Source organism: Protobothrops mucrosquamatus, unplaced genomic scaffold, assembly GCF_001527695.2.
Source record: "Protobothrops mucrosquamatus isolate PMUCROS unplaced genomic scaffold, P.Mucros_1.0 scaffold555, whole genome shotgun sequence".
NCBI lineage: Eukaryota > Metazoa > Chordata > Lepidosauria > Squamata > Viperidae > Protobothrops > Protobothrops mucrosquamatus.
In genome coordinates this window covers 83685-98227 of record NW_015386858.1, presented here as the reverse complement: position 1 = coordinate 98227, position 14543 = coordinate 83685, and the positions used below count along the sequence as shown (strand labels likewise).

At 43.0% G+C, this 14543-nt stretch overlaps 1 protein-coding gene across 1 annotated transcript in view; it reads right to left on the bottom strand.

Moving 5' to 3' along the window:
- Positions 1–7480: 7480 nt before the first annotated feature.
- Positions 7481–14543, bottom strand: part of OS9 (OS9 endoplasmic reticulum lectin) — a gene marked incomplete in the record, with an annotated part of 41297 nt that continues 34234 nt past the window's right edge. The window contains 3 exon segments of the mRNA XM_029284379.1: positions 7481–8695; positions 9658–9770; positions 13228–13395. Of these exon segments, the coding sequence (XP_029140212.1) occupies positions 8558–8695; positions 9658–9770; positions 13228–13395 (419 nt within the window).

Here is a 14543-nt window from a genome sequence, read left to right as displayed (position 1 = left end):
AATCATTATTTCACAATAATGTAGGTTTTTTTACTATATACTAAAATCATAAGAGCCAAGATAAAACCAGTTCATCTAATTCTGTGTCCCATTTCCAAAAGTAGATAGTCAGATGCCTCTTGGGGGAGGGAGGGAGGGAGGGGGGGGGAGGGAAGGAAGGAAGGAAGGAAGGAAGGAAGGAAGGAAGGAAGGAAGGAAGGAAGGTCTCAAAGTGTGGAAACATTATTCTTCTTACTTTCCCTGTCCGAATAACAAGTGGATATTATGATCCCATATATCTGGAGGGCAGTAAGCTGGAAAAGGATGTTACATCAGTATCTATTGGACCCTAATTCCCACTTGTAAGCAAATAAATACATGTAAGTAGGCCAATGCATGTGTGTGTGTGTGTCTCCAACGTGAACACATGTGTGTTTCTCACCAACTTCTCTATTTCCTTATCTCTTTTTGTCAGCAAACTCTGCTGATTTAAGCCTTTTTCATGAGGACAAAAGTATCCATTTCCGTCACTCTGGTGGAAAACTCACTGCCAAAGCATCAACAGTTGAATAATAGTTTATAAAGTCAGCAGGTTACAGTGAGTCCCTCGTCTCTTGCAGATGCACCAAGAGGAAGGGCCAGAAAATTATATAGGTCTTATATGTAGTTGATCAAAAACTGTTTAAATATGAACTAGCACAAAACCTCAAATACAAATGGAATTGCTTTATAATTGATTCAGAAATAAGAGAACCAGAAAGGAACTCAGGCACAAAACTCTTCATGATGTAAAATAATTAAAGGCACATTCCTGAAAAGGAAACAGATTAATACCTTTGATATGTGAGTTAATTTCTGAACCCCCCCACAGAAGAAAAAAGGACATATAGGAACTTACATTCTTTAGACATGTCTCCTTACAAGGCAGGTATTCTCTGATCAGGTAGCCCTTACTAGGGACTGATTTACATAATAATAAAAAACAGCATTTTTAAAGCACATTAAATGAGAGCTATATCAAAGGGCATTAAAGAAACATATACAATACAGAGTATTATAAGCAAACACAACTTGATTCTGTACTGATTCATCTTGAGTTCCAACCGCCATCATTCATACAACTTTACACTTTGGCTATGAAATATTTGTAATATGTTTGGCAGATAACCTTGAAAATCCTACCCCTTGTTTCAAAGAGGGTAAACTAGAATTACTTGAACGATTCTGGCTGCTCCCTGAACGTTTTTATATATTTGTAAATGTTTAAACCACTCATTTGTCAAATGTCATCGTGTTTCTTCTACCTTGCCCAACAAGATTCTCACTGACTTATTCTAACTCATTAAAAAAAAGGAAAAAAAATGAATAAAGTGAAAGTTATCTTAAAGTAGAAGCAGAAAAGTGCTATTTAATAAATAATAATAATAAATCTGCTCTTCAAATCATTTTGAAATAGGAAAGTCTAGGTTTCTAACCATTTAATTTGATAGCAATTTGTATGAAATTTGGTCTAGCCCAGGGGTAGGCAACCTCGGCTCTTTTATGATTCATGGACTTCAGCTATGCTGACTCAGGAATTCTGGGAGTTGAAGTCCATTGAGTCATAATAGAGCCAAGGTTGCCTACCCCTGGTCTAGCCCTATCATTGGCCAAAGACAGGATGGGATCAAGCAGACTGTTGAGTATGAATACGGTACGGATTAACATCCTAGTCTCATAATTCTAAAATAGCAATGAAAGGTGTGGTCCCATGGCAGCTGTCAAAACAAGCCTCAAAGACTAAGCCAGAAAACTCCAGCCAATTTAATGATGGGAGATTTACTAGCCTCATATGTCTGGCAACCAAAATGCCGTCAGCTATGCTGAGCTGATTTATGTGGCAAAGGTTGAAGGAAAAAGAACAACCAATAGCAAAATGGGTGGACTCAGTTACAGTAGTGATGACTGCACTGTAGATCTGAAAGACCAAATTAGGGATCAATCATCAAGGAGAAAATTTATGTGGCCACTAAAGAGCTGACACCAGCTTGATGGCACGTATTAATCAATGTGTCTTGTTGCTATGGATTCATAGGCTGCAGTGGAGAAATACAGAGCTCCACATACTGCAAGCATGCACCAAGAACCTTTACAAAAATACTAACTGGGCTTCCAATATGTCCAAGATTCTGCTAGATTCAAGGCAAGAGGAGAAGAGGAACCAGTGTTATTCTTCATTCGGTTCTGGATTACAGTGTAAAGTTTACTAACTACAAAAGTAAATTCTCTCCCTACATATATAAAACAACAACTTGATGATAAGCGATGTCATTCTGGCCCAAAGTGAGTTCCCTGATCAAACAAGGTCTTGAATGATTCACATCCAGTACTATTGGGTCTCAAAATTATCTACTGTATTTCCTTCCTTTTATGAAAGGACTCATAATTTAGACCAGCTACGAATGATACCTTTTTGAGGGGTGGGGACATTACTGAAAAGTAAGTAGCATTGGCTCTAGCCTTTCCCAAACCATCCATACAACATATCACCTTGAACCACCCTGTTCTGAAGTTAGGGAGAGAATACTGTATATATGGAAATTTCCGTTCAGTTTAGAAGTGGGGATCCTTCCAGGGCAGGAAAATGAGATTACCATAAGGTTTTGTAATCTTCTTGAATACCTCTTGCAGAACCACTTGTGAAATTACCATGAGATTATAAATTGCTTAAGATAACTGTGTCTGATAAGCCAATTATGCCCTCTGCTTATAGGACTGTCCTCTTTTCCCCCTACTTTCGGTGTATTTTTTGTAAGATATTTGTGATTTGAAACTGTATTGTATGAAACATCATTTCAGTCTCTCATTTTGTAACCTTCATTCTCAAATATTCTTGTCCATTAGTCACCCTGGAAGAGCTGTACCTGAGATGCCTTAGTTCAGTGTTTCTCAACCTTGACAATTTTAAGGCATGTGGACTTCAACTCCCAGAATTCCACAGCCAGCATTGCTGGCTGTGGAATTCTGGGAGTTGAAGTCCACATGCCTTAAAATTGTCAAGGTTGAGAAACACTGCCTTAGTTCGTTCAAAGGATGTTTGTGAAACACCTCCTTGTGAAACAGAAGAATAAAGGTACTACATCAGGAGCACCAGTTCCCAAGTTTTGTTCTTGATCTCATTACAAGGACTACTTAGATGTGCACTCTGACTCCCACAGTAACCCATAATTTGTGTAGGAGCCATGTTGTTTGGGTGTACCATGACATACCATCATGTTCTGGACTAGCTGAAGCTACTGAGTGATCTTCAGAGATAGTCCCATGTACAGCATAATAGTAGTCCAGATGTGAAATGATCAAGCCATGTATGACCATGAAAAGGGACGTCTGGTACAGGAATGAGGGCAATTTTCATAGACAAGAAAAGTCTATGTGAAGGCCTTCCTTGACCTGCCGCCTGCTCTTTGAGCAGAAGCTGAGAGTCGAAAAACACTCCCAAACTGGAGAAGTGCATATACATTAAAAATGGGGAAGTGCCTGGGCCAGAAGGTCCATAGCTAATTGGTTTTGCTAACTTAAATCTGTTTTCTCCCCCACCCTTGACCTGAACTGTCTCCAACCATTTGGACAAGAACTTGATAGCATCACTTGTTGACCAGAGCCAAAATATACGACTACCATCATCATTTGAAGAAGTTGATATTTGATTCCACATCAACAGATTATCTCACCCAATGATGCATGTAGCTCATAGGTCCCTAGCTTTTGGGCACAAAAGACCGGTTCCGTGGAGAGAGATTTTTCCACAGACCGGAGGGGGCATGGTTTCATGTGCTGCCTGAATCCTGTGGATGGGGCTTTGCTTGTTTGTGTGGACCAGTTTCTGACATACTGCGGCCCGGTGCCGGTCCGTGGACCGGGGTTTGGGGATCCCTGATGTAGATGTTAAGCAGTAGGGATGAAAGTATTGACTTCTGTGGCATCCTGTAAATCTGGGGCTTTGGGCTCAACTCTCCCCTTTTGTTAAAACCGACCACAGAGAAATGAGAACTACTACAACACTATGTCCTCTACTCCCAATCCTCCCCCACCCCCAAGCATAACATAACTGATAGCACTGAAAATTGCAAGTAACTTCCATCCTAGCTCCACCAAGGGTCAAACAGAAATGTGATTAATGTGTCTTAGTGCTACTTTTTAAGTGCCTTGAACGAAACCCAAATGAAGTCTCCAGATGCCCTCTAAAGCTGTAACTTGACAAACTTCTCAACAATCTTTATTACTAGCAATATAGTTGAAGGCTAGAGGATAATTCTCCAGGACTATTCAGTTCACAAAATGATCTTGAAGAGGGAACACATCACCAGGTAGGTAGAAGCTCCCCTCTCAGAGGAAATCATTATCACCAATTCTGGAACAAAGTTGAGTTTGGGCAGAAATGCTGCACAGGCAATACTGCACCCCAGTAAAAAAAAAAAAAAAAAAAGCAAGCCAACTGTTCTTTAGAACCTATGAGCTCCCTGTGATGCAATACCTTTCAAGCTGTTAGGGCTTGCCAAATGACAACTGCTGCCCACCCTCCCACCCCAGGGTGGAGCTGGTACCAGAGCTGAAACCCAGGCAGGCATCTTTCAGGAAGAGGAACCCATCCTCATTTACAAATATCAAGTTGCAGGCCTCATCCACAGTGGTTGGCATTTAGTGGCAATATCCAGAGCTCAAAACTATTGATGATCCAGAGATCTAATATTGGGTGTTGAAAGGAGGAAACAGTATTAAATACATTACATTCTCCATAAGTAACCTGCCCTTAGCTTCCCATCGCATCGCTCTCTGGTCATCATCACATTGCTCTCTCCCACCTCCATCTCAATACCTTTCCCTCCTAGGCCCACCTTCCCAATCTTACATTCCACTCTTTTAACCACGCCCTAGAGCAGTGATGGCGAACCTTTTAGAGACCGAGCGCCCAAACTGCAACCCAAAACCCACTTATTTATTGCTGGGTGCCAGGTGGGCGTGACCCACTGGGTGGGTGTGGGGGTCATGGCAGACTGGGTGGGTATGTCCAAGGTGGGCATGGTCACCTCGATGTTGCTCGTGGGGAGGGACACCTGTGTCATGGCTCCGTCGGAGCCTGACTCCGAGGAAGACATGGAGTTCCCTGTTGAGGCCCGGGAGGGGGTGTCTGTGGCTTCGGAGGACTGTAGGGAGGATCAGGCTGAGGCAGGCCAGGGCCCTTCAGGTTTGGAACAGGGAAGGCAGAGTTCAGGCAAGGAGCAAGGCCCTCCCCACCTGATCCTAGAGCAAGGAGAGCAGAGAGGAGGAGAGAACAACGGAGGCAGGCTCACTTGCTCGGGAGGAGAGCGTCCTGCCCCACTCCACAAGGCACACCTGGGGATTAGGATTTAAGGAGATGCTGTGGGGTGGGGCATTTGCCTGGAACAAACGTGGAATCTTGAGATAGTGTGATTTGTGCTCTTGTAACCTGGACACTTTGTATTCTGGACCAGTTTGTTTCCTGCTGCACGACCACAGACTATATTCTTGATCTCTCCTTGCAGTCTGCAGTTTGCAGTTCACAGGCAAGCTGAGAGTTAAAAGGACTTTTTATGTTTTCTTGTTATCTGTCTTGCCTTGAGAACAGTGTAAACTTCCCTGACTGTTTTGTTTGAACTCGTGCCAGCATATGTGGGGGCTTTTGGGTGAACATTGGCAGTGATTAAAAAGACTATTGCTCTTGCCAGCTGATTGCCACACCTGTGGGGGCCAGGCAGGGTTGGGGGATACCCAGTGGGTCTCTGGCAGGTGGGGCGATGAGCAGGAGGCTCGTCCTGTGGGGTGAGGCAAGGCAAGGCGAGGCAGAGCAGGGGTGCCATTACCGCAGGGCAAGGCGGGGCAGGGGCCAGGGTGACTGCTGCCTGACACCATCGGCCCCGCACACAGAGGCCAGCGAGCGCATGGGGGCCAACGGTGTTTGTCAGCAGCCACAGCCTGCTGGCCCCTCGATCGGTGCACTCTGGGGCTCCACAACCCACCGCCAGCAGTTCAGAGAAGCATAGATGCAGTGGATCATGCCCAGGAAAAGGAGAGCATGCAAGGCAAGGAGGGATGGGACAGGGGGGAGGGAAACCAGCCATGCTGGGATGCATCCGGCCATGTGGGACCTGAGCGAGTTAGCAGGCGGCTGGTTGAAGAGGGACGGTTGCCATCTCCGGGGCATGGCGTGCGTGCCCACAGAGAGGGCTCTGAGTGCCGCCTCTGGCACGCATGCCATAGGTTCGCCACCACTGCCCTAGAGCAAAACCACAGCATTCTCAATGCTACTTCTACTTTTGCCTATTCATTGATGCCTGGCTATCTTGAGTTACGTAATCACATATTTTACATCTTCAAACAATCCCACTTCCCTCCATTATCCCTGAGCCATTGGAGCGAGCTGCTGACGCAATTCCAGTTCTACCTTGCAATGCCCATCCCCTAGTACAGTAGGCTAATCTCCAGATCTAGCAATTATTCAGACAGTCCAACAGGTAATCTCATCTGCTGACAAATATATGTGCATAAATCTTCTGGAATGATTTTATTTGGCAGAGACATATGTGCAGGCAGATTTATGTCTGGATAGCCACAGGGTTTAAACCAATTATATATCTATTTTTTGCTTGACCTCTTTTCTGTTGCCCGGGCTCCTCACTGACTTATCTCAGATCATTGTTCCCTATTGGAGTGCTGCTGCCCCCATGGGAACACCAACACTCATAAGTACAGCTACTTACAATTTCTGGAGTTATGAAAATTTAAAAACCAAGCGTGGCTGCCCCCTATGTCTTTCCTCTCACTAACCCAGTATCTTGGTTTATCACTTTCCACTTGTTTTGATCCCTGGGCAGACGGACACACTTGCAGAACAGAGCATGAGGCTACAGTCAAGCAGCCATTTTTATTTCTACAAATGTCTAGGGGGTTGGTAAGGTTTGATGACTTTCTTGAAAATCAGTGGAAAGCTAGTTTTCCACTTTTTTTATTATCTTAAAAATAACTTTGAAAAAAAACCCAAGTCAGGTGGCATAAAGAACTTGGGTGGCATTGAGGGAAAATACCTTGGAAGTTCCTGGATGCTTTTGGAGACCATATAAAGGAATAGATTGCCTATTCTGCTAAACTTAGACAAGACCATTCCTTTGCCTTAATCATTGGTGTCACAATTAGTGGTTCTTTTTGGTTACTGAATAGCAGAAGAATCAGTTCCTTTCCTATCAAGATCTTCTACAAAAATAACCTTCACTGAAATTCCATAATGCAGCATTTATTGTACCAGCTCCCCCCCCCAAAAAAAAATTAGAATGATCACCAATCCCTACAGCATACACTTGTATCGATGTGATGCTTTGTTTTATAAGAAGTAAAGAGAAGCCACCCTATTTATTTTAATAGAGAGATGACTTGATGCTCTGCTCAGAGCACTTCTATAGCCAATACTATCCATTCAGAGTCACATAAGCAAAACACCAAACTCTAGTCGGGTTCATCTGGATTTATTGATAGAAAAATGAACTGTGATTTGTCCTGGTTGTGTGAAGGAAGGCGACACTTATTTCTTCAGCCTTGCTGCTTCCCTTGGGCCACAATTTCTCACCTCCAGTCACCCATGCAGCAGCCCAGACTATTCAACAACATTGGAAATAAATCACAAATTTCAGCTGGCTTCACTTCTTGAGACTTCACAGAAGGAACAGCCAGTCCCGTACCTCCATGAATCTTTGTTACAAAGGAAGCATTTTTAATGCAGTTCACATACTCCTGTGTCTAAGGCCCTTTAGTATGTGAAACAACGTGGCTAGGAAGATCAGCCTACAATAGCTTTTCTCCCAACCCTCCACCACATTTCTTTGCTGATTCAGTACACACAGGATGTGTCCTAACTTTCTGCTCCAGAATGAAGATAAGTCAAGGGACAGCCTGTACGCTGAAGCAGATTTGCTCGCAACTCAAACATTCAGACCTAAAGAAAAATAAACTGCTGGGAGGAGGTCAACACAGCACAAGGAAAGAGTGTCCTCTCCTCTGACGTTTCAAGGCACACAGGTGAGACATAGAAACATGAGATTCTTTCAATTTATGAGGGCTTTAGAAACTGAAGGGCACCAGTTTTAGCTCTCCAACTTGATTCACACTTGAGGTGAACCGGTGGGAATTTTTTGTATGGGGCTCCTCTCTTTCATTCTCTTTTGTGCATGTCTTTAATCATTTTGAAGCCAAGATTTGGGCACCGATGCTGAGGCCAATAGTTTGAAAAAAGGAGGAAGCCTGGAACCTGAAGAAATGCCACTGTCTCCATTTGAGGCAGCCTACAGAAGCCATTAAAGTGCGGGAGGAAATGTCGCAGTGGTTTGCCCTAGAAGCAATAGCTCTAAAGGAGACAATTCACAGCTCTGAGTGGTGCTCACCTTGGGCTTACCAATGTCTTATGCACATTCAACTGAGATTCTAACAACAAAACACATTGGTCCTCCTGATGCACATGAGGGAAACGGTGCCTGCCAAATCCTGCAAAGGAACTTCCACGAATGCCAGAGTTCTGAAGATTGGCAAAAGATCAGAAGTCTAAGTCATCTGATTCAGTCCCACCACTGCTAGGGAGCTCTTCCTGGTTGCGCCCCCACACAAAACGATAGTTGTCTTCCAGTTGGCGTTGCCGTCGTTGTTCTTTATGTGCTTCCTCTGTGCCCTGGATCTAAGAAACAAATACCAAAGCAATCAAACAGACAGACAGACCCACCGTATAAGGCAGTGATGGCGAACCTTTTAGAGACCGAGTGCCCAAACTGCAACCCAAAACCCACTTATCGTCGGGTGCCGGGTGGGTGTGGCCATTGGGTGTGGCCCATTGGGTGGGCGTGGCTGCGGTGGTAACGGCAGACTGGGTGGGACTAAAAAGTTCAATCAATCAATTCCAACTTTGCAAGATCTTTTTTTTCCTGCAAGAAGTTGAAATTGACTGATTGATTGAACCTTTTTTTTTTTTTTTTGCACACGGCGGCGGAGGCCGAAAGTGGAAAGGTTTTATAAAACCCAGCTGAAGGCCTAGGACTGGGGCGACGGCGCGCGTGCCCACAGAGAGGGCTCTGAGTGCCGCCTCTGGCATCCGTGCCATAGGTTCGCCACCACTGGTATAAGGCAAAACGGAAGCTAACTTTTGGGCAAAGCTCTCTGCTGCTCTAAGAGGAAAAACCTAAAGGCATGGGGCTCTTTCCCTTTCTTCTTCAAAGGGGCTGAGAAATGCTGCCAGTATTTCACTGGGATTAATTTATAGTAACATACTGAAATGCACGGGAACACTCCAATTCCATTTTAAAATCTGATCTGGTTTTTCACCGTTGCCACCTTCAAGAGTGTTCCAGAATTCACCAACTGGTTCTTCTCTGACAACAAGCAAGAAGTGGGATGCAACATTACACAAAAAGAATCCTTCTCAAATGATGAGATCTCTCCCTTTCTTGCTTGCTGTCCTACCCTTGCCCCCTCAAACTTGGAGGGCTTTCTTGAGAAACTCCTGGTCAGAGTTGTGCTTCACTGCCACAACGCACACAAAATGCTGCTCTCCCAATAAAATCACTAGAGCCAGCCTCCTAGCTTTTTATGCTCTAAGCAACATTCCCCCCCCCCCATTATATCAGCGCTGATGTCAGCCCTTACCAAAATATTGAAGAAAATGTCTTTGAGGTTCTTGGTGTCTTCTTCTGAGAGCCAATGGGTGTCATCGTCATCTCCAAAACCACCAGTTGTCACAATCTTGATTTCAATTTTGCCTGCCAATCATAGGGAATCAAACATTAATGACAGCCCCAAGAGCCTTGCAATAATCGCCTTTAATGTATTGCCCTCTTGCTATTAGGAAAAACAGGGCAGCTCCTAAATAAGAGAAGCAATATCATAGCAAAAGATAAAGCTACTAGAACAGGGCTTTTCAACCAGTGGTACGGGTACCACCTGTGGTACATTGGCACCTGGCAGGTGGTATGCAACCATCTTAGAAAAGTGGTAGCGGGGGAGGGGAATGAGCTGAACGGGTGGCAGCACCGCACAAGCCTGAGAGAGAGAGATGGCTGGAGCTGCAGGGCTGTCAGAGCTCAGCGGAAGCGCCAGGATCAGTGCCGCTTTCCAGCTGATCGGTGTTTCTTTGGGGCTGTCAGGGGTCAGTGGAAGCGCCAGGATCAGCACCAGGCTCCAGCTGGAGCTCAGCGCTGATCCTGGCGCTTCCACTGAGCCCAGAAGAAGCGCCAATCAGGGTCTTGTGATTTACATTCAGATGCTTGGCAACTGATTCATATTTATGACAGTCACAGTGTCCCAGGGTCATGTGAAGTGACCAAAACCTGCTGCAACCACCCAGCAGACGGGGGGAATAAAAACCAAACACCACCCCACCCCACCCCCGCTGCCAAACCAGCCAGGCAGGCAGGTGTCTTGCTCAGCTGTGGCTTGGGGGGCGCTTTTTTCAGTGCCATTGTAACTTCCAACAGTCACTAAGCGAACTGTTGTAAGTCAAGGACTACCTGTACTTCATCACTTTTTTCCTTTTTTTTTTGATCATCAAGTTTTTGACACCTTGCTAGGCGACTGGTGGTACTCGGATATTGCCATATCCTAAAAGTGGTACAATGGGTGAAAAGGTTGAAAAGCCCTGTACTAGAAGACTAACCTGGCTCCAGCCTCAGGCCCAAACCCAATGTCATCTTAAATTTGTGACTGTCATTGACCTGTAACTCTTCCCTGCTTCTCTCACTATAATCTGTCAGCAGAGGAAATGTCGCATGATACTACTGCCAACAAGCTGATTGGAGGCAAGCAAATACTGAGCACACTGAAATGTTATTTGCTAGAAATAAGAAATGAGTTGGCACATCCTGGATGCTTATGCTTACACTGACCTTAGAGCACCAAGCACCTATGAAAAAAAAAAACCAGTTCAGGGAAAGTGAGGTTGGGTTAACCAGGTCTTCAAGAGCTATATAATAAAGAGTTTGGAAGGGAGGGAGGGATTGGCAGGGTCACAGGAAGGCTAATCCAAAATCATTAAGCGTGTTATTCAAAGAACAAAATCCTGCCATTTGCTCAATCTATATTCTTTGTTAGGTCAATAAAGCAACCAAACATTTTAAAGCTACAGTCTCAGGTAATAAATTGGTAGGAAGCGACAATGCTTAGAATAATAAAAAAAGCACTTAAAGTAACAAAAAAAAAGCATGCATCCTAGGCAAACGGATTCTTGGAAAACTGTGAAAAACCTGTTATTTCTCCACAGAGAAATAATTTGATTTATTAATGAGCAGACTCCACAAAGCAAACAGTTGTTGTAACACTAGATTGTGACGAATATTTTCAGGGGACGAAAAGCAATTACTTCATGATCCAGAAAACTACTTTATTGGCAGCCTGAGGCTCCCGAGTTCCTTCTTTGTGGTTCCTGGAAACCAGCTAACTCTGCTAAATCTCAATGCTTAATTTCTCACTATTTTAACCCTGAATTACCTATATGCATGGCATAGGCTCTTCCCCATTTTACATCCTTGTCCTTCTGCTGTAGCCCTCCATCTCACCCTGTAAGTAAATTACTAGCACCAAAAGGTTATCCATCTCAGTCTATATCAGGGCTTCCCAAATTTGTGAGGTGTCCCCTCTCTCTTGGAGAGGTGCAGACAGAGTCCAGAGCAGATGTAAATAACCTTTTAGTTGTATATTGTTCCAATAAATCCACCTTTCCCACCTCTTATTGTTCATTTATCTTCATTTGGTTGTTTGGATTTTTAGGGGAGGTATGTACATTAAAATTATAATAAAGGGAGGTGTGATGCAAAATGTTTAGGAATCTTTGGTATACATCATGCAAAATGTATAGTCAATATTATATGATTTAGTTTACTAAAGTATAAATATATAAGACTGGGGATATATGTAAGCTCTCTACACTCCCTATTCCCTCCCTGTTTTCAATTATTTTTGACAAAACCTGCCTCTATCCAGCATTACGAAATCCTGCCACTGGAAGAAAGCATCATCATTATTCTTCAAAGATCTTTTTATTTCCTTTACAAAATTAAGCTTGCGTTTGTGTGTATGTGATGTGTCGGAAATATATATATATATGTACATACACTGTACATACAAATGTACATGTTTGTGTGTTTATGTATATACATTGTTTGATAAATAGTTCACTGAAATTACTCTTCAATAAGTTTATATTTTAGAAAAAAGATGAATATTATATTTTGACTTTAGAAAATTATTTTCAGTATACATCTGTTTAAGACAAAATACTTAAATGGGCAAATTTATTAAAAAAAAAAACCAATACCAAAAAGGTCACAGATGGCAAATTCTTGGAGCTTTGGGAATGGTGGTTTATTTTATCTTCTCCTTTCTCTTAAGACTTACAGAGGTTTATCTGCACCTCAAAGAGCTAATCAAACAAAACTCTCCACCATTAATGATACAGCTTTGGAAAATAGTACCTGGTCATTAACCATATTCTAAAAAGAGTAAACTAAGGTACATGTGGCACTTTCTGCCTATAGGATTTATGTCCTTTGGATTCATTTTAAAGTTTCATTTAAAGGGTAATATCTTACACTATTCATTTCATTATTTCCTGCCTGGTAATTAGCAGGACTCAATATACCTCGCATGTTCTTTTTTTCTCTTTAAAGAAGGACTGACATAAATGATAAATTGCATATCTTGAGTGTTCATAGGTACTGAGTGTGTACAGATAATACCATCTGTGCCCTTTTAATATTTTTAATGAGATGCTCTCACTGGCAGTTCTGTTCTACAGTCAACTTCCAAGCAGAGGCCTTTTCTAGCACTGGTACTTACAATCATGGGATCTGAAAGGCAAGGATACAACTTGGGATTGTTTGTACATGGGAAGAAAGATAATAAGAGGAGCTAAAAATGCTTGTTCTACCAGTCAATAAAAGTCTCTCCCAATTAGCCTCATTACAGAAAAAAACATGGGCATTTTTGGCCTGAAAAACTTTCCTAGAAAATCAATCAATCAATCAACATAATGAAGTAACCAGCTTAGCATTCAGATGTCCATGAAATTGCGCAGCTTGCAATTCCGGACCCCTGGCAACCTCGTGCCCTTGACCACTCTGTCCTAGAAAAGCCCCTGACAAATCAGATAACCTCCACCCCCAGCCTAAACACGGACTTCTATTATGACCCTCCACCCCACCCCAGGGAGCATGACTGCATTACCTTCTGCCTTCAGGCCTTCCTTCTCCAAGAGGTCCTTAACCACACTCTCTATGTGGCGCAGCTGTGGGTTGTCCCTGCTCATCTCTTGGACTCGCAACTCCTTCTGCTGAGTACCACCTGGCTTTACTTTAGTGACCCTGACATTCACGCGCCCATCTGGGTCGCCATCTGAGGTAAAAAGGGGGACAGAGGCATGTCAGTCTGCCAGCATTTCTGACAGGGAAGTAAAGTGCAAAACTGCCAGGTGCCCACTAAGCAAGGCTGTGTACAGTCCGCCCATAAAATAATGATATTCTAGCCACCCAGTAGCTCCAGTAGACTCTGGGCAGCTTACAAAATACAAATGCAATGAATGGTATGAAGCTCCCACGTGCCAATTTAGTTACACCTGAATAAAGTATTATTATTGTTGTTTACATAATGCGTTTGAGCAGAAGACTGAGGCCTTCAAAGCATTTCAACACTTTTGCAAAAGCAGAAGGTTTCTAGACAGCAGAGGAAAAGGAAGGCAAGAAGTCCCAGGAGGCTGGCAAGCTGACCAAGACAATACCACTTCTGACCATTAAAACTGAATGCAATTCCCTAGTAATATATTATTCAGAGCTCATAAACCTCTTAGTTCTAATGCCTGCCCAAGAATATGAAAATCTGTCTTGGCTCTTAAAACACTAGAAAGACTGCAGACTCTACCAGATAGGCTGCATTGAGCTGATAGTTCAGAAGTCATACAGATCTTAATAACAGAGTTGAGAAGCCAGGGATTCTAGACAAATGCCAAGTCAGCAGCGTTGCTGAATTGCAAAACCCAGCTTAAGAACCAAAAATACATTCTTGCCCTCAAGGTCTGTAGATGTCTACATTATAGAATATTAAAAAGAAAAGAAAAAGAAAAGAAAATAGGAACATTGACCTGGGTGACCCAAACTTCATTGAGCTGCTTTGTCCCTGATTAGAAGGAACAAAATGCTGGAGAAAGAAAGCCAAAATAGAAGCATTTATGCATAGCCAAGCCAAAATCAAGCTCAAGAGCAGTTCTTGAAAAAGACAAATATAGAGAACATTTACCATGAACAAAGGTCAAAATAATTTTAAAGCAAAGAATTATTCCTCTTGGAACGGAAAAGAAGCAAGCCATTAACAGTGTTTTAAAGAAAGCAATTTCTGAGGGAGCTGATACAATACTTCATTGGGAATTGCATGCTCTCATCCATATGAATCTTGGTTCCCACAACTATCATGCTGTCCCTTACTCAAATCTAGACTAATGTTTAAGAAATAATAAACCCATCTTAATACAAACAAAATGGGCAACATCA